The sequence below is a fragment of the Acinonyx jubatus genome, chromosome X, assembly GCF_027475565.1.
Source record: "Acinonyx jubatus isolate Ajub_Pintada_27869175 chromosome X, VMU_Ajub_asm_v1.0, whole genome shotgun sequence".
NCBI lineage: Eukaryota > Metazoa > Chordata > Mammalia > Carnivora > Felidae > Acinonyx > Acinonyx jubatus.
In genome coordinates this window covers 1,245,742-1,266,034 of record NC_069389.1, presented here as the reverse complement: position 1 = coordinate 1,266,034, position 20,293 = coordinate 1,245,742, and the positions used below count along the sequence as shown (strand labels likewise).

Genomic DNA, 20,293 nt, shown 5'->3' with positions numbered 1-20,293 from the left:
TCGTTCCCGAAACTGGGAAGCCGCCTAGGTGTCCTTCAGCAGTGAAACAAGCCAATATGACTCCAGCGGTAGAACATTCTGGAAAGGGCAAAACTATGCAGACAGTAGAAAGATCGGTGGTGGCCTGGGGTTGGGGAGGAGGCAGGGCTGGAGAGGAGGGGCACACGGGGCTTTTTGGGCCGTGAATCTATTGTGTTTGGGACCATAATGGTGCTTAGAGGTCACTGTACCTTTGCCCAAACCCGTAGGATGTGCACCACCGAGAATAAAGCCTCACGTAAATTAAACTCTGGGCTCTGGGTGGTCCGTCCACATTCATCACTTGTACCCAAGCACCGTCCGGGGGGGATGCCGGTCATGGGGGAGGCTGTGCATGAGCAGGGACAGGCAGAGGGTGTGTGGGAAGCTCTACAGCACCCCTTAGTCGCCGTGAACCCACAACTGCTCAAAAAACAATGGGGCGCCTGGGTGGCTCAGTCAGTTGGGCATCCAACGTCACCTTGGGTCAGGATCTCACAGTCCGTGAGTTCAGGCCCCATGTCGGGCTCTGTGCTGACAGCTCAGAGCCTGGAGCCTGCTTCACATTCTGTGTCTCCCTCTCTCTCAGACCCTCCCTTGCTCATGCTCTGTTTCTGTCTCAAAAATAAATAAAAACATTAAAAAACAAAAACAAACACAAAAGAAAACCAAACAAAAGAAAAAAAACCAAAAAGGAACAAAGAAAACACCGGCTTTAAAACGTTGTAATCACGTTCCAAGCACATTATGAGACGACAGACGTCACAACTTTGACAAAACTCAAACGTGCGTTTCTGTAAATGGACTATGAAACTTAACTACATACTTCACGGCTGCAAAATGACTTGAAAGATAAAAACAGCCCGGTCCCATACATCCCAGGCTTCCAGAGCTGGGCTCTGGGCTCTGTTTTCATCTCGTGTTGGAGGCGTGGCTCAGTCCGCTGAGCGTCGGACTCTCGATTTTGGCTCCGGTCCTGAGCTCACGGTTCCTGAGTCCGAGCCCCTGCATCAGGCTCTGCGCTGACAGTGTGGAGCCTGCTTGGGAGTCTCCCCCGGTCTTTCTCCCTGCACCTCCCTGCTGCTCGTGCTCTCTCTCAGAATAAATAAACGGTTTTTTTTAATGAAATAAAAAATAAAGGCAGACAGGAAGAATTGACACATCCTTACAAACGCTGAAATGTATGGCTTTCTGCTCAGTTCTCGAGCGTAACGCCAGGTACCTGCATGACTCCTGAGCACTGAGGCCGCGTGGAGGCCCTACAAACGGGAAAAACCCCATGTGCAGGGGAGTGGAAACCCAGTTAGGATGCTCCAGGGGCAGAGGGCAGGTTGGAGGCCCGTGGGTGCAGGCAGGTAAGGGACTCCCAACAGGTGAGGGACACAGGCAGGTGAGGGATGGGACAGGTGAGGGACCTGGGCAGGTGAGGGACCCAGGCAGGTGAGGGACGCAGACAGGCGAGGGACCTGGGTGGGTGAGGGACGCGGACAGGTGAGGGATGCGGACAGGTGAGGGGCTCAGGCAGATGAAGGACACAGATGGGTGAGGAGCCAGACAGATGAGGGACTGGACAGATGAGGAAGGGGGCAGGTGAGGGATGCAAACAGGTGAGGGACCCAGGCAGGTGTGGGATGGGACACGTGAGTGACACGGACAGATGAGGGATGGGGCAGGTGAGGGACCCATACAGGTGATGGACCCAGACAGTGAAGGATGGGGCAGGTGAGGGACCCAGACAGGTGAGGGACGGGGCAGGTGAGGGACACGGACAGCTGAGGGACCTGGACAGGTGAGTGATGGGGCAGGTGAGGGACAGGGCAGGTGAGTGACCCAGGCAGGTGAGGGTCCCAGGCAGATGAGGGACCCAGACAGGTGAGGGATGGGACAGGTGAGGGACGCAGACAGGTGAGGGACCTGGACAGGTGAGGGACCTGGACAGGTGAGGGACCCGGACAGGTGAGGGATGGGACAGGTGAGGAACACGGACAGGTGAGGGACAGGGCAGTTGAGGGACCCAGACAGGTGAGGGGCCAGACAGTTGAGGGATGGGAACAGATGAGGGACCCAGACAGGTGAGGGACGGGGCAGGTGAGGGGCTGGACAGGTGCAGAATGGGACAGGTGAGGGACATGGATGGGTGAGGGACCCGGAAAGGTGAGTGACCCAGACAGGTGAGGGATGGGGCAGGTGAGGGACGGGGACAGGTGAGGGACAGGGCAGGTGAGGGACCCGGACAGGTGAGGGGCCAGACAGTTGAGGGATGTGGACAGATGAGGGACCCAGACAGGTGAGGGACCCGGACAGGTGAGGGATGGGGCAGGTGAGGGACCCAGAAAGGTGAGGGACCTGGGCAGGTGAGGAATGCGGACAGGTGAGGGACACGGACAGATGAGGGACCCAGACAGGTGAGGGACGGGACAGGTGAGGGACATGGAGAAGTGAGGGACCCGGACAGGTGAGAGACTGAAGAGGTGCGGGATGGGACAGGTGAGGAACACAGACAGGTGAGGGACGTGGACGGGTGAGGGGCCCGGAAAGGTGAGTGACCCAGACAGGTGAGGGATGGGGTATATGAGGGACGCGGACAGGTGAGGGGCCAGACAGGTGAGGGATGCGGACAGATGAGGGACCCAGACAAGTGAGGGACGCGGACAGGTGAGAGACCGGACAGGTAAGAGACCGGACAGGTGAGGGACCCGGACAGGTGAGGGACCGGACAGGTGAGAGACCAGACAGGTGCGGGACGGGACAGGTGCGGGACCCAGACAGGTGAGAGACCGGACAGGTGAGGGACGCAGACAGGTGAGAGACCGGACAGGTGAGGGACCAGACAGGTGAGAGACTGGACAGGTGAGAGACCGGATAGGTGAGGGACCGGCAGGGAGAGCAGGTGAGGAGCGACAGTGAGAGACAGGTGAGAGACTGGACAGTGAGGGACCAGCAGTGAGGACGCGGACAGGTGAGAGACAGGGCAGGTGAGGGGCCCGGACAGGTGAGGGACCAGACAGGTGCGGGATGGGACCGGTGCGGGACCCGGACAGGTGAGAGACCAGACAGGTGAGGGACGAGGACAAGTGAGGGACCGGACAGGTGAGAGACAGGGCAGGTGAGGGACCCGGACAGGTGAGGGACCGGACAGGTGAGAGACCAGACAGGTGCGGGACGGGACAGGTGCGGGACCCAGACAGGTGAGAGACCGGACAGGTGAGGGACCAGACAGGTGAGAGACTGGACAGGTGAGAGACCGGATAGGTGAGGGACCCGGACAGGTGAGGGTCCAGACAGGTGAGAGACCGGACAGGTGAGGGACCTGACAGATAAGGAAGGGAGCAGGTGAGGGATGCAGACAGGTGAGGGACCCAGGCAGGTGCGGGATGGGACAGGTGAGGAACACGGACAGGTGAGGGGCAGGGCAGGTGAGGGACCGGACAGGTGAGAGACCGGACAGGTGAGAGACTGGACAGGTGAGGGACCCAGACAGGTGAGGGACCGGACAGGTGAGAGACCAGACAGGTGTGGGACGGGACAGGTGTGGGACCCAGACAGGTGAGAGACCGGACAGGTGAGGGACCAGACAGGTGAGAGACTGGACAGGTGAGAGACCGGATAGGTGAAGGACCCGGACAGGTGAGGGTCCAGACAGGTGAGAGACCGGACAGGTGAGGGACCGGACAGATAAGGAAGGGGGCAGGTGAGGGACGTAGACAGGTGAGGGACCCAGGCAGGTGCGGGATGGGACAGGTGAGGAACACGGACAGGTGAGGGACAGGGCAGGTGAGGGACCGGACAGGTGAGAGACAGGGCAGGTGAGGGACGCGGACAGGTGAGAGACAGGGCAGGTGAGGGGCCCGGACAGGTGAGGGACCAGACAAGTGCGGGATGGGACCGGTGCGGGACCCGGACAGGTGAGAGACCAGACAGGTGAGGGACGAGGACAAGTGAGGGACCGGACAGGTGAGAGACAGGGCAGGTGAGGGACCCGGACAGGTGAGGGACTGGACAGGTGAGAGACCAGACAGGTGCGGGACGGGACAGGTGCGGGACCCAGACAGGTGAGAGACCGGACAGGTGAGGGACGCGGACAGGTGAGAGACCGGACAGGTGAGGGACCCGGACAGGTGAGGGTCCAGACAGGTGAGAGACCGGACAGGTGCGGGATGGGACCGGTGCGGGACCCGGACAGGTGAGAGACCGGACAGGTGAGGGACGAGGACAAGTGAGGGAACGGACAGGTGACAGACAGGGCAGGTGAGGGATCCGGACAGGTGAGGTACCGGACAGGTGAGAGACCAGACAGGTGCAGGATGGGACAGATGCAGGACCCGGACAGGTGAGAGACCGGACAGGTGAGAGACCGGACAGGTGAGGGACCAGACAGGTGAAGGACCGGACAGGTGAGAGACAGGGCAGGTGAGGGACGCAGACAGGTGAGGGACGCAGACAGGTGAGAGACCGGACCAGTGAGAGACTGGACAGGTGAGGGACGCGGACAGGTGAGGGACAGGGCAGGTGAGGGATGCGGACAGGTGAGGGACCGGACAGGTGAGAGACCGGACAGGTGAGGGACCGGACAGGTGAAGGACCGGACAGGTGAGAGACAGGGCAGGTGAGGGACTGGACAGGTGAGGGACGCAGACAGGTGAGAGACCGGACCAGTGAGAGACTGGACAGGTGAGGGACGCGGACAGGTGAGGGACAGGGCAGGTGAGGGATGCGGACAGGTGAGGGACCGGACAGGTGAGAGACACGGCAGGTGAGGGACTGGACAGGTGAGGGACGCAGACAGGTGAGAGACCGGACAGGTGAGAGACTGGACAGGTGAGGGACCCGGACAGGTGAGGGACCGGACAGGTGAGGGACAGGGCAGGTGAGGGACCCGACAGGCGACAGGTGCGTCCCCGTCTGACGCGTGTCCCGCTTTGCCCCTGCAGCCGCTGCTACTCCCCCCACGGCGCCTACGCCCAAAGCAAGCTGGCGCTCGTCCTGTTCACCTACCACCTGCAGAGACTGCTGGCCGCCCAGGGGAGCCCCGTGACCGCCAACGTGGCCGACCCCGGGGTGGTCGACACGGACCTGTACAGACACGTCTTCTGGGGCACGCGTCTCATCCAGAAGATGCTCGGCTGGTGGGCGTTCAAGGTAAGCCTGCGACGGTCGCCTGGCGGCTCTCGGCCCTGCCGTCCGCGGCCCCGGGGGCGGCCACCTCGGGGCCACTTACGCGCGGCCGGGTGCCCCCGTCGGGTCAACAGCAGTCAGCGGTGGGAGCCGCCCGCGTGTGTAGTCAAACCACCGCTGGTGTTTGTCTGTCTACGGGGCAGACGGCAGGTTTGGGGCAGACGACAGGATTCGCGCACGCGTCTCTGAATCAAAGTCGGGTTGATTTCAGATCGTCGTTTCTTTGTCTGGCCGCTGCTTCCGGCGTCCCTGGCGACCCTTGCGCCCCGGAAGGGCGTCGGAAGGGCGCGGTCTTGGCCCCAGCTTCCCGGAGTGGCTGCGTGTGTTTCGGGGCCGCCTTCCCCCCTGCTTCGGGGATGTGGGGGTGCCCTCCACACCGGAGTCTCTGGGCAGCTTTGTCACTCTGCGTCCCTCAGCGTCCTTACCAGGAGGGCGCAGGCTGCCTCCGCTTTGCCACCGCGAAGTTGCACAGGTTGCGCCTGAGCCCGAATCCCACCCGTGGGACCCACCAGCGCCTCTGTTTGGATGTTCGTCCCTCCCAGTCCCTGTTGCCCCCAACGGGGTGACGGCCAGCTGTATCCAAGTTTCCCGGTTTCTGTGCTAACGTCGTGTTTAGAGATCCCCACCCCCCACCCCCGTTGCCTTTTGTCTTGTTGGGACGAGTTCCTCCATCAGTCTGGAAGGCGTTTGAAGGGAGTCTTGCCTACTGATCACGGTCCCCGCCCCCACCCCGTGGGTCCCAACGCCCACCCCTCTCCGCTGATCCTGGAGGGGAAGGCTCAGGTTTCCTACACCCCTGCCCACACCCCTGTGTCTGATCCGAATTCACTCTCCTGCTCTGTCCCTTCCCTCCCTGTGTGTTTCTTTCCACATCAGCTTTTAGGTTACCTGTGATTTGAAGAAAACACAACGGACGGTGAGGACATATCTCTTTACTTACCCAGTGGTCCCGTCTTTCTAGGTTTGGGCTGTTGGCAGATTTTTACGGTAGACTAGAGCCTAGGACAACTGGGATGCAATAAGGTCGCATAAAATAGGATAAGACAAGAGGAGACTAAGATAGCACAGGATAGGATACGATGGCCGTCAGAGCAAGCTAATCGGGAGGGATGTGTGACTTGATTTGCGGGGGCAGGCGTTGAGATTTCACACTATGACCTTTGTTGTCCCAAGAGTAAGTTGTCTTTCCTTTCCTGGATGTCTTTCCCGATGCTGGTGACTTTGTGATTTATAATAAAAATCTCTGGTCTCCCGCCTGGGTCTCTGGCCAGGAGCTCTTAAAACCCTTGGAATTTCCGGCCTGGAGAGCCAGAGGGGTGTCTTTTGTTATGCGAATGAGGGGACCTTGGAGAAGCCCCAGTCTTTGGGGGCTGGTTACCAGGGGAACCAACCGCGAGATGAGAGGCTTGGCACTTTCTGCCCCGCCCCCCTGACCTCCGGGGGGGAGGGGACTGCGGCTGCAGTTAGAGTCAGATTGGACCTATGCCTCTTATGATCACCCGGTGAGCTAGGCAGTGAGATGTTTCCCCCACGCCCCTGCGAGCCCCTCTGGCGGGTTGAGGGAACCGAGGAGGCTTTGGAGGAACCTCCAGTCTACGCACAGGTCACTCCACTGCAGGGATGACAACCTGAATTTGCGATTGGCAGCTGAAGGTGGGGGATCGGGGACAGTCCTACCCTGTGGCATCTGAGGCCACATCCAGGTGCCTCAGAGTGGACCTGTCAGAGCCGAGGGGTTGGTGTCTGAGAATCGCTTGCTGCTCCCGGGGGAGCCCCGGAACCCCGCATCTTGGACGTGCCGAGACCAGGATCCTAACGCCTTGCACGCGTGCTTCGTTAATTCTCAGTAAATACCCGTACTTGTCTTGTGATGTCTTGAAGTTTCAGGGGTGAAGAGATGTCACTAGAAATAGTGCGAACAGGCTGCACCTGGGGGGCTCAGTCGGTTGAGCCTCTGACTGGGCTCAGGTCATGATCTCACAGTCTGTGAGTTCAACCCCTGCATCAGGCTCTGCGCTGACAGTTCGGAGCCTGGAGCCTGCTTCGGATTCTGTGTCTCCCTCTCTCTCTGCCCCTCCCCTGCTTATGCTCTGTCTCTCTCTCTCTCTCTCTCTGTCTCTCTGTCTCTCTCTCTCATTCTCTCTGTCAAAAATAAATAAACATTTAAAAAAAGTGCCCAGGGTTTCCCCAAAATGCACCTGCAAAATCTAACCCCCGTCCTACACAGGGCATTGACTTTGTCTTGTTATCAGCCTCTCACACACGTGTGTCTCTGAAATTTAACTTTGCTTTCTTTGATCCCTAGGGAAGTAGAATAATATGTGATTTTTTTTTCTCAGTACATCAGTTTCCTGGGGGAGCGAAAACAAATGACCACAGACGGGATGGCAAGAACCACAGAAATTTATCCTGTCCCAGCTCTGGAGGCCAGAAGTCTGATACCCAGTGGGGACAGGACCACTGAGATCCAGCCAGGACCAGTGAGATCCAGGCAGGACAGGGCCACTGAGATCCAGGCAGGGCTGCTGAGATCCAGGAGGGGCAGGGCCACTGAGATCCAGGCAGGGCAGGACCACTGAGATCCAGGAGGAGCAGGGCCCCTGAGATCCAGGCAGGGCAGGGCCACTGAGACCCAAGCAGGGCAGGGCCACTGAGATCCAGGGGGGGCAGAGCCACTGAGATCCAGGGGGCCCGGACTGTTCTCCCTCCTGAGGCTCCAGGGGAGGGTCCTTCCTGCCTCTTCCAGCTTCTGGGGCTCCAGGCATCCCTGGGCTCGTGGCCACGTCCCTCCCGTCTCTGTCTCTGTCTTCACGGGGCTTCTCCTCTGTGTCTGTGTCTCCTCTTGTGTCTGCTACAAGGACCCCTGGTCGTTGGATTCAGGGCCATCGTGATCTAGGATGGGCTCATCTCAGACCCTTCCCTTCATCACATTGGCAACGACTCTGTTTTCAAGTAACGTGCCCTTCACCCTACTGGGAGCTAGGACCTCCAAATGTGTTTTGGGGGCCAGGACCCAATTTAACCCACAGTTAATAAGTCCATATTAAGTGTTTGAAATCTTAGATCTATCCTCTTGGTCAGGAACATCTGGGTCCTTTCTCGTTCTTTGCGGTTTCCAACAACGTTCCCGTAGAGCATCAACCGTGCATCTCCAGTACTGTTTCTGTCCCAGTCTCTCTAGGGAACACCGTGGGCTCTGGCCTGAGAAGGTTCTAGAAGGTTCTCCCGTCTGCATGTTCCGGAGAATTCCATGGGCTTTCAAGGACAGTTTTACACAAACATGGTTCAAGGGCTGAGAATGCCTCCGGCCTTTGCACCTTTGTTGATTCTGTGCCTGACGTCTTGTTTTTAATGGATTTTCAGTCTTCCCTTTGTGAAGCCAGATGAGGACTTAAGGTGCGAATATAATCCCATCCCCGCCCCTTCTTTGTGCCTCTCTTGAAAATGCTCTTACCTACTCTCTACGCAATTAGCTAATAGATGCTATTGCCGGGTCATGTCTTATTTGCTATTTTCAGTGGCCACGTGGTTTTGCCAGTAAAGTTTTATTCACACACACACACTTGTTCATTTACGTGTTTTTTGTGTTTCAACAGCAGAGCTGAGTAGTTATAGCAGAGACCAGATGGCCCATGAAACCAGCAATATTTAATATCTGGCACTTTCCAGAAAACTGGGAATCTAGTTGACTGGGATCTAGGGAGATGAATGTGTCTTTGCTTTTGTTTCCCTCAAGTCCCTTATTGGGATCACGTGGATCCTAGAGTGGAGGGTCCCCGGTTTCTAGAATGATTCTGCCCGTCGTTGACCATTCATGCCCCCCACACCAGAGGATCCCATTCCCCAGGCAGTTTGCTGGGGACTTCTGTAGTGATATTTACCCCAGAACCACAAATCCTCCTCTGTGCTCTCTCTGTCAAGTTGAGATACTAACGTCCTGATGAAAATATTGGCCTTTGCAAGCTCTGTGGGTTTGCAGATTTTCACACGGATGGTTCCAACTCGGCTCTCAGCGTTCTCTTTAACGCGGATCGCTTTCTGGAGGATTCCTCCCTCGCCCTGAGTCAGCGTTGACAGCTTAGCTTGGTCCCTTCGAGGATTGTGGGTTTCGACAAGTGTTGGAATTAATGAAGACGGCCAGGGGAGCTCTTCTCGACGCCTGCCCGCCATGCGTGCCCCTGGTCTCATCCGAGCGCCACTCGTGAACCAGCTGCACCCCACAGCTCCCTTCAGGGCTTCATTACCGCCCTTCCTTTTCCATCTGCCTTCCTACCGACTCATCATCGGGTGTCTGCTTCCTCCAGCAAAGGGACTTGGAAATATTGTCTCACGCCAAGAGAGCAGCCTCATTCGGCCTGCCCCAGACCCGGCTGGGAGCACCCCGGGGACGCATGGCGCAGTTCCTTGAGAAGAAGCTGGAGGCTGGCACGAGTCTGTCGGTCTCTACTTTCCCAGGCTCCGTATGAGTGTAGGTGAAGCTTTTCAGCGGTCGTGAGACCCACGGATGCCAGTGCCGATGCAGAAAATGCATCTGTCAGGTGTGGGGACCGTGGTGTTAGGACAGCAACCCCATGCACCTACCTCACTGCCTCAGGATCAGTGGGGACCATGAGGAAGCACGGTCCTCGGTGCCGGGTGCCTCTGGACCCCTGTGTGGGGCTTGTTTCAAACAATCCCAGGTCTGATTGTGGGTCTCCCCACAGTAGGTGGGTCTCCTATTCAAATGAAACAAATTGACAGTGTAGGATGTGGCCACGTCACCACAGCATGTACGACTGGTGACGGCTGGTTCTCTTTAATATGCATTTGGATCAGCCGGTCATTGGGTCACTTGATTGCTTTTTGATGGATGTGTCGGGAGGATGGCAGGTTGCATTAATCAACTCAAGGGCACACGTCCAGCCATCCTTCCCCCCTCGTTCAACAAGATTCAAGCACACTCTGATCACGACCTTCAGTTGACCTTCTGTCGTGCTGTAGGGACCTACCGCCATTCGTCTTCCATCGTGGAATCAACCTGTGGTAGGATATTTCAGACGATCCAGGAGAGCCCAGCGCCATCACAGGGGTCCTCGTAAGGGAGAGGAGGGTGAGTCGGACTTGGAGAAAGAAGTGACAAGGAGGCAGACTCTCCCCTGGAACATCCAGGAAGAAGGCAGCCCCTGCCAACCCTCGGATTTTGGCCCACTGAGATACGCTTTACCCTTGTAACCTTGTAGAATTTTGAGAGAATAGATCTGTGCTGTACTAAGCCACCAAGTTTGTGGTAAATTCCTCCCTTGGGAGGTTTCACCTCCCTTGGGTCTCAGCTCTGAAGACCGTTCTCTTGTGTCTTTGCCAAGTATGTTGGCTTCAGCTCCTTCCTCTGTAGAGCAGGTGGGCAAGACCCGCCTCTCAGGTATATCCTGATTACATCAAACCAGATGGGATCCCCCAGGAGGTGTGGAGCTGGGAGGCAGTGCAGGATGTCCATTGAGACAGACTGAGGACATCTCAGGCAACCTTCCAGTGATGGAAGTCCGTTTGACCACCCGCCATCTTGACCCACTTTCTGCATCACACATAGCTCCAGCATTGTTCATCCTCCTTGGACCCTGGCCCAGTCTTCAACCCACCTTCCAAGGCTGAAGCCCAGTCAAGCTTTCGCCTGCTACCCCCAACACTAGGGTAGACCACTGCCACCAGATTTCTGCTTTCGGCACTCATGAGAATGCTTGGAGTCAAACCAAGGGATAGCTAGTTGAGTTCCCGTCACAAGCCAATGGGCACCTTAGGATGTTAGCTCTGGATGCCAGTTGGGGAATGTCAGTGATGAGGTGGGATCAGAGCCATCCACTTAGAGGCCATTGCATTGGTGCAGGGGGCACTGGATGTGCTCGAGCGGGAGAGAGGAAGGTCAAGACATCTTGACTGGTTGACTCTGGCATATGAAAGAGGAAAGACTCAATGGTAATTCCAGGGTTGCTGACTTAGGAAAGTGAGAGTAATGGTGATTCCAGTCCAAGACATGGGGCAATGAGAAATGCCCAGGTGGTGATCTGGGAATGCTTGTCCTTGAGGGGGTTAAGTAGGGTCTCTAGTTCCCCATGTACCAAGCTGGGCTGCCACGAATGTGCGTCTGTGGCTCAGAGGAGAGTCAGGTTTTCATTCCACAGACGAAGACATGAAAGGAGGTGAGAAATGAACCGTAGGCATGGGGGGGGCGGGGAGGCAGATTCAGGACCAAGAGAGAGAGGGTTGGGGTCTATGGAAAAACCAAGACGTGGGCATTCAGCACGACCCCACCCTGACCCTCCCCCGCCCCCACCACCCACAATGCCCCTCGCTTGGGTAATTTGTTAATTCTGGATAATAACATCTGAAAAGATTGTTGTCAAAATCGCTAACCGAATATGTGTGAAAGCATTTCCAAAACTGCAAAGCCCTCTATAATTATGTGATTATAAGGCATTCATGTTTCCCTGCGGATGTATTTAGCACGCTTTAAATCCCATCCTTATTTTGCTATTATTTTTTCAGGCATCTGTGCCCAACCGTCGACCCCACAGCCCCGGCCTCTTGTGAGCTACAGGGTGGTGGGGGTTGTTTTCAGAATAGCTTTTCTCTGCCCCGAGAGCCAACAAAATATTGGTGAGCATTTAACAGACATTTGCTGTACTGAATCGCACTGAAACAGTCTGTAGTTTCCAGTTCCATCCGTGGCTTCACGCAGAGAAAACCTTTAACTATAAATACACAGAGCCCTCTTCCCTGGTCTCCCAGCGGGCGTCTGGTTCCCCAGCGACCCCCCTGCCCCTGATAAAAGCAACACATTTCACTCTTGGGTTTGGTTTCACATTTTAGACATCTTCCAAGTCTTTAAGCGTTATCTTCTTCTTTTTTTTTTTTTTACAAGCTGTAGATAAAATGGGGTATGTTATTTATGCCAGAGGAAGCATTGTTTAGAGAACCTTCTTATCTATGCAGAAGGTGACTGATTTTTTTTTCAGCACAGACTGCCCAGGAAACAACACACTTCATCATTCTGGGAGTGAGCCAGAAAGCAGCTCATCTCCACTACAACTGCACGAGGGCAGGTAATCAGATTTTGCTGGGGGATTTGATGGTGGTCATCTGTCCTTGGTGTTGCTTGAGGCCAGAGACAGAATGCAGGTGATGTGGGGTTTCCGCATATCCGTCTTAATTAGGTCCTTCCCGATCTGCCTCCACGATGTGTATGATCACGGACCTGAGTCGCCAGTCAGTTTGAACACAGTTGCGTACCTGGATCCCATCCTATCGATGGTTCTTTGGCGAATTAAGCTAAGGAGGGTCTGCCTCATTTACCCGTCCTGGTTGGGGCTGAACTTGTCTAGGACGTGAGTTCCATGACTGAATGAGCCAAAGAGTGATCCGGGGGAAGAAGAAGAAAGGATTAACAACGCTGGTCCCTGGGGATGAACATCCCCTAGCTTGAGCTTATGGGTCCTGGAATATCACCTACATCTTTACCCTCCAGGTACGGGTCGTAGAGGTCATAGGAGAGGAAGCCTTTTGACCTTGCCTTCTTCCCAACATGGCGTCCACCACGGGAAAAGTTGAGTTAGCGAGGGAGGATCCCAGTGCAAGAGATCGCCAAGAGCGGGAGGGCTTTATGCTGCTGGCCCCATTAACAGTCGACCCACGTGGGCTTTCCTCGTCAAGGTTCAGACATGGTGGCTCCCTGGGGCATCCAGCCTACAGCCTGGTGCCCAGCCAATGGCGGATCGCTCCACCGTGAGCCACAGGCACAGGACGTCAGAAAATAAGAGCGCAAAACAGAGAAGCAAAGGGGAGACGTGAGAGCGGAGGGGACCAGCTGTGCCTACCCTTGCCGCTGGGGTGTGCAGGGTTCTAGCTCAAAGAGATTCGGGACAAACCTTCCTTCGTCTTCGTGGTCTTCTCATCACCTAGACCACGGCATCTTTCAAATGTAGAGCTTGGGGTTGGGGCATGTGTGCGTTCGCTCAGGTGGCAAAGTCCTCTTCCGGGAAGAGCACTGATCTCACCACGACCTCATTGCACCCTGATCACTTGCGAAAGACTCCACCTGCTAATACCGTCCCATTGAGGGTTGGGGCTTTCCCGTAAGGGTCTTGGGGGACGCGCGCATTCGGTCCAAACGGGGACGCCATCGCTCGCGGGACACATGGCTGAGAAGTTTCTGCCGATACCAGTCTTCCTTCCTACTCTGAGGTCCGTGGGGCCGAATCTGACCATGTCCTGCCCCGGACTCGTCATGTAGCAAATGAGTGAAGGTATAACCACCTGTTCCTTGGAAAAGGTGGGTGCACACAGCTCCTTCCTGAGATAGGAGCCACCTGCCGGGCCAGCTGTTCCTAGAGCCTTCCGCAGGGAACGTTCCAAGGCGGAGAGGAAAAATCATCTACTGAGTTGAATTAGGGTTCCCCAGGCTTCCACAACTAAGCACCACAGACTGGGTGTCCTAAACCACACACGTTCATTGTCTCCCTCGGAGATCCAGGCAGGGCCGAGCATGGGGGTCTGAGATCCAGGGAGGGCTGAGGATGGGAGTCTCAGATCCAGGCAGGGCCAAAGACTAGACGCTGAAATCCAGGAGGGCCCAGTCTGGGAGTCTGAGATCCAAGCAGGACAGAAGGAAAGAGTCTGAGATCCAGGCAGGGTGAAGGCCAGGAGGCTGAGATCCAGGCAGGGCTGAGGCTACGGGTCTGAGACCAAGGCAGGGCCGGGGTGGGGGGTCTGATATCCAGGCAGGGCTGAGGCTGGGAGTCTGAGATCATGGAGGGGCCAAGGCTGACAGTCTTAGATCCAGGGATGGTGGAGGCCCGGAGGCTGAGATCCAGGCAGGGCTGAGGGTGGGGGTCTGAGATCCAGGCAGGGCTGAGGCTGGGAGTCTGAGATCCAGGCAGGGCCAAGGTAAAGCATCTTAGGTCCAAGGAGGGCTGAGGATGGGGGTCTGAGATCCAGGCAGGGCTGAGGCTGGGAGGCTGAGATCCACATAGGGCTGAGGCTGGGTGTCTGAGGTCCAGGAGGGACCTAAGGATGGGAGTCTGAGATCCATACAGGGCCGAGGCTGAGGGATCTGAGATCCAGGCAGGGCTGAGGCCGGGAGTCTGAGATCCAGGCAGGGTCGAGGCTTGGAGGCTGAGGTCCAGGCAGGGCTGAGGCTGGGAGTCTGAGAAGCAGGCAAGGCTGAGGTTGGGGGTCTGAGATCCAGGCAGGGCTGAGGCTGGGGGTCTGAGATCCAGGCAGGGCCGAGGCCAAGAATCTGTGATCCAAGCAGGGCTGAGTCCGGGATGCTGAGATCCAGGTGGCTGAGGCTGGGGGGCTGAGGCTGGGGCGCTGAGATCCAGTCAGGGCTGAGCCTGGGGGTCTGAGGTCGAGGCAGGGCCGAGGCTGGGGATCTGAGATTTAGGCAGGGCCGAGGCTGGGGGTCTGAGGTCCAGGCAGGTCTGAGCCTGGGGGTCTGAGATCCTGCCGGGGTTGAGCCTGGGGGTTTGAGGTCCAGGCATACCTGAGCCTGGGGGTCTGACATCCAGGCAGGGCTGAGGCTGGGAGTCTGAGGTCTATGTAGGGCCGAGGCTGGGGGTCTGACCCAGGTGTGGCCGAAGCCAGGAGTCTGAGATCCAGGCGTGGCTGACGTTGGGAGTCTAAGATCCAGGCAGGAGGGTCTGAGTTCCAGTCAGGGCTGAGGTTGGAGGTCTGAGATCCATGCAGGGCCAAGGTTGGGGGACTGAAAACCAGGCAATCTGAGCCTGGGTTTCTGAGAATAAGGCGGGGCCGAGGTTGGGAGTCTGAGATCCAGGAGCATCTAAAGCTAGGGTCTGAGATCCAGGCAGGGCCGAGGCTGTGGGTCTGAGATCCAGGCACGGTTGAGGTTGGGTGTTTGAGATCTAGGCAGGGCCGAGGCCAAGAGTCTGAGATCCAGGCAGGGTGGAGGCCAGGACGTTGAGATGCAGGCAGGGCCGAGGTTGGGGGTCTGAGAGCCAGGCAGGTCTGAGCCTGGGCGTCTGAGGTCCAGGTAGGGCTGAGGGTGGGGGTCTGAGATCCAGGCAGGCCCGAGGCTGGGAGTCTGAGATCCAGGCAAGACTGAAGCTGGGAGTCTAAGATACAAGCAGGGCCGAGGCAGGGAGTCAGATTCAGGCAGGGCTGAGCTGGGAGTCTGAGATCCAATCAAGGAAGAGGCTGGGGGTCTGAGATCCAGGCAGGTCCGAGGCCAGGAGTCTGAGGTCCAGGCAGGGGTGAGCCTGGGAGTCAGGTCAAGGCAGGGTCAAGGATGGGAGTCTGAGATCCAGGCAGGGCCAAGGCTGGGGGTCTGAGGTACAGGCAGGGGTGAGGCTGGGGTCTGAGATCCAGGCAGGGCCGAGGTTGGGGGGTCTGTTGTCAGGCAGGGCTGAGGTTGGAGGTCTGAGATCCAGGCAGGGCTGAGGCTGGGGGTCTGAGGTTCAGACAGGGCTGAGGCTGGGGGTCTGAGATCCAGTCGGGGCCGAGGTTGGGGGTCTGAGATTCAGGCAGGAGTGAGGCTGGGATTCTGAGGTCCAGGAGGGGCTGAGGCTGGGAGTCTGAGGTCCAGGCAGGCCAGGCATGGCTGAGGCTGGGGGTCTGAGATCCAGGCAGGGCTGAGGCTGGGGGTCTGAGGTACAGGCAGGGGTGAGGCTGGGGTCTGAGATCCAGGCGGGGCCGAGGTTGGGGGTCTGAGATCGAGGCAGGGCTGAGGTTTGGGTTCTGAGATCCAGGTAAGACTGAGTATGGGAGTCTGAGATACAAGCAGGGCCGAGGCTGGGAGTCTGAGATACAAGCAGGGCCGAGACTGGGAGTCTGAGATTCAGGCAGGGGGGAGGCTGGGATCTGAGGTCCAGGCAGGGCTGAGGCTGGGTGTCAGAGGTCCAGGATGGTCCCAAGGATGGGGGTCTGTGATCCAGGCAGGGCTGATGTTGGGTCTGTGAGATCCAGGCAGGGCTGAGCCTGGGGGTTTGAGATCCAGGCAGGGCTAAGGTCGGGGGTCTCAATTCCAAGCAGGGCCAAGGCTGGGAGTCTGAGATCCAAGGAGGGCTGAGGCTGGGAGTTTGAGGTCCAGGCAGGGCTGAGGCTGGGGGTCTGAGATCCAGGCAGGGCTGAGGCTGAAAGTCTAAGTTCCAGGCAGGGCTGTGGCTGGGGGTCTGAGGTCCAGGCAGGACTGAGGCTGGGAGTTTGAGATCCAGGCAGGGCGAAGGCTGGGGGTCTGAGGTCCATGCAGGGTTGAACCTGGGGGTCTGAGATCCAGGCAGGGCTGAGGCCTGTGGTCTGAGATCCAGGTGAGGCTGAGTTTGGGGGTCTGAGATCCAGGCAGGGCCGAGGCTGAAAGTCAGAGATCCATGGAAGGCTGAAGCTGGGAGTCTGAAGTCCAGGAGGGGCTGAGGCTGGGAGTCTGAGGTCCAAGCAGGGCCGAGGCTGGGAGAATGAAGTTCAGGCGGGGCTGGGATTGGGAGTCTGAGATCCAGGCGGGGCTGAGGCTGGGAGTCTGAGATCCAGGAGGCCTGAGGCTGGGAGTCTGAGGTCCAGGAGGGGCTGAGGCTGGGAGTCTGAGGTCCAAGTAGGGCCAAGGCTGGGAGAATGAGGTTCAGGCGGGGCTGGGATTGGGAGTCTGAGATCCGTGCGGGGCCGAGGTTGGTGGTCTGAGATCCAGGCAGGGCTGAGGCCTGTGGTCGAGATGCAGGTGAGGCTGAGTTTGGGGGTCTGAGATCCAGGCAGGGCCGAGGCTGAATGTCAGAGATCCATGGAAGGCTGAGGCTGGGAGTCTGAGGTCCAGGCAGGGATGAGGCTGGGGGTCTGAAATCCCAGCAGGGCTGAGGCCTGTGGTCTGAGATCCAGGCAGGGCTGAGTTTGGGGGTCTGAGATCAGGCAGGGCTGAGGCGGTGTGTGAGGTCCAGGGAGGGGCAGAGGCTTGTTCCTCCTCTGTCCTGTCTGTCTGCTCATCCTCTCCTCTTAGAAGGACCCCATCCCCTTGGGATCAGGCCCATCCTAACGACTCATTCTACCATAATCCCCCGTTTAAAGACCCACCTCTGAATCAAACGCATTTTGGGGGCCCGAGGGCGAGGGCTTCACCGTATGAGTTTTGGGGGGCGCAGATCAGCTGGCCTGAGGCTTGTGGCTTCCGCGGAGCCCCGTCCAGCTCAGCAGGAAGGCTGCTGCACAGACTGAGGCTGGAGCTGGGCCCGGGGGACGCTCCCCCTGGTTACTCAGCTGTGCTGGCCGTCCCCCTGCCCGTGGCGTTTCCCGCTCTACGAGCCCCCTCGGGCTCAGAAGTCGTCTCCCTTGTGGTTCCTGTGTATCACTTGGAGCCATGTTTCTACTTTTGCCTAAAGCCTTTCACTCCCAAGGCGTCGCGCATTTCCCCTGATCCTCGTGTGGAAAAGCTAGTTGTATAACTTCCGTTTTCCACGTGAGGAAAGGGTCCTGGGAGGTGGTTGGTTTGGCGAAGGTCTCGCAGGGAACAGGTGGTGAGGCAGGAATTTGAACCCAGGTCCTGAGGCTCTTGGGTGTGTTCTCATCCTCCAGGGCATGCAGGTAAATCCCCAAAGGTTAAAATCAGGTGTGTGACGGCATGCGAGCTTGTGGGTGAGCACGTGTGTGTGCGTGTGGGCTAGTGTGTGTGCATGTGCCTGAATACGTGTGTGCTCACGTGAGCACGTGTGTATATGTGTGTGTGCATGTTTCAGTGTGTGAACGTGTGTGTGCACAAGTGTGTGCATGTGTGTGTGCATGTGGCCATGTCTGAGCACGTGTGTGCATGTGTGTGCACATGTGAGTGTGTGCATGTGTATGTGTGTGTGCCTGTGGCCATGTGTGAGCACGTGTGTGCATGTGGGCATGTGTGCGCACAGGTGAGTGTGCATGTGAGCAAGTGTGTGCACAAGTGAGTGTATGCATGTATGAGTATATGTGTGTGCATGTGACCATGTGTGAGCACGTGTGTGTGTGCATGGGTGAGTGTGTGAGCACATGTGTGTGCACATGGATGAGTACGTGCAGGTGAGTGTGTGTGCACGTGAGCATGTGTGTGCCTGTAAGCACATGTGTGTACGTGTGTGTGTACTTGTACACACACGTGCGTCTCCACACTTATCATGACACCCTCTGTCTCACGCGGACATGACCTATAATTGCTCTGATGGGTGATGATTACGATGTGATATGAGATATAATGAGGAATAAATGAATAAAACCATCTATTTCATGAGCTGTCAAAACGTTTAGGAATTAAAGAATACAAATGAAATCTCATTTCCGTCTTCATTATGAGCCCAAGGCTTTAAAATGTTCTACAAATGATCAGCGGTTGCTTTTTTAAGCCTAGCATCTATCATGTATTTAAGCCATGATAGTTGGGTAAGTGGATGTGATTAATTCTTCACAAGATGCATTCTAGCCAAGACGCTGCTCTTTTCCTTGCCCCTTCGTGTGTCAGCAGAGCTGGCTGCCCGGGGATGGCTTGGGTGACTGTGTGCATGTGCATGGGAGTGTATGTGTGTATAAATGTGTGCGCGGGTGTGTAAATATGAGCTTATGTGTGTGTATCAGAGTATGTGTGTGTGTGTGCGTGGGAATGGATGTGTGCATGTGGGTACATGACTGTCCCCATGAGCATAGGTGTGTGCATGAGTATGTATGTGTGACTATGTGTGTGAAGGTATGTGTGGGAGTGTGAGTGCCTGTGTGTACATGTGAAAATACATATGAATACATGTGTGTGAGAACATATGCGTGTGCAGGTAAATATGTCTGTACATGACTTGCGTGCCTGCGAATGTATGTGCATATAAATGTGTGTACATGCGTGTGAGTATGAGTGTGTATAGAGTTGTGTGTGTGCGCATGCGAGTGTGTGTGCATGCGAGTGTGTATGGTTGTGTGTGCCTCTGGGAGTGTGTGTGTCTATGGGAGTGTGTGTGTGTACATGGGAGAGTGTGTGTGCACATGGGGGTATGTGTCCATGGAAGTGTGTGTGTGCGTACATGGGAATGTGTGTGTGCATGGAGTGTGTGTGTGTGTGCGCGTGCATGTGAGGGTGCATGCATGGGAGTGTGTGTGTTCACGTGGGAGTGTGTGTGTGTGTGTGTCTGTGGGAGTGTGTTTATACCCCTGGGATTGTGTGTCTGTTCGTGGGAGTGTGTGCATGGCAGTGTGTGTGTCCATGGGAGTGTGTGCACGTGCATGCGAGTGTGTGTGTCCGTGGGGGTGTGCACATGTGGGAGTGTGTGTGTCTATGGGAGTGTTTGCACAGATGGGAGTGTGTGTGTCCGTGGGCGTGTGTGTGGGCGTCTGTGGGAATGTTTGTGTGCACGTGGGAGTATATGCGTGCATGCAAGTGTGTGCACATGCGTGGGAGTGTGTCCATGGGAGTGTGTGTGTCTGTGGGAGTGTGTACACGTGCGTGGGAGTGTGTGTGTGCTCATGGTGTGTGCGCATGTGGGAGTGTGTTTGCACATGTGGGAGTGTGTCTGTGTGTGTCTATGGGAGTGTGTGCGTATCTGTGGGGGGATGTGCACGTGGGAGTGTGTGCGCGTGCGTGGGAGTGTGTGTGTGTCCGTGGGAGTGTGTGCGTGTCTGTGGGGGGTGTGTGTGCGCACATGGGAGTGTGTGTGCATGTCCGTGGGAGTGTGTGTGTGTCTGTGGGGGGGCGGTGTGCATGTGGGAGTGCGTGCGCGTGCGTGGGAGTGTGTGCATGGGCGTGTGTGTGTGTCTATGGGAGTGTGTGCGTGTCTGTGGGGGGATGTGTGCACGTGGGAGTGTGTGCGCGTGCGTGGGGGGGTGTGCGCACATGGGAGTATGTGCGCGTGCGTGGGAGTGTGTGCGTGTCTGTGGGGGGGTTGTGTGCACGTGGGACTGTGTGCGCGTGCGTGGGAGTGTGTGCGTGTCCGTGGGGGGTGTGTGTGCACGTGGGAGTCTGTGTGTGTCTGTGGGAGTATGTGCGTGTCCGTGGGGGGGAGTGTGTGCACGTGGGAGTGTGCGCGCGTGCGTGGGAGCGTGTGCGTGGGAGTGTGTGCATGTCCGTGGGGGGTGGTGTGCGCGTGGGAGTGTGTGTGTCCGTGGGAGTGTGTGCGTGTGCATGGGAGTG

The 20,293-nt window shown here is 57.2% G+C and overlaps 1 protein-coding gene across 4 annotated transcripts in view; it reads left to right on the top strand.

Moving 5' to 3' along the window:
• DHRSX (dehydrogenase/reductase X-linked) overlaps nt 1-20,293 on the top strand; it is a 203,218-nt gene that overhangs the window by 116,518 nt on the left and 66,407 nt on the right. For all 4 annotated transcript variants that reach the window (XR_008289987.1, XR_008289988.1, XR_008289985.1 and 1 more), the window contains exon 6: nt 4,950-5,157. Coding sequence is in view for 1 of the 4 variants with exons in the window: in XM_053202005.1 (XP_053057980.1) it covers nt 4,950-5,157 (208 nt within the window). In the remaining 3 variants the exon portion in view is untranslated. The remainder of the gene's footprint in view (nt 1-4,949; nt 5,158-20,293) is intronic.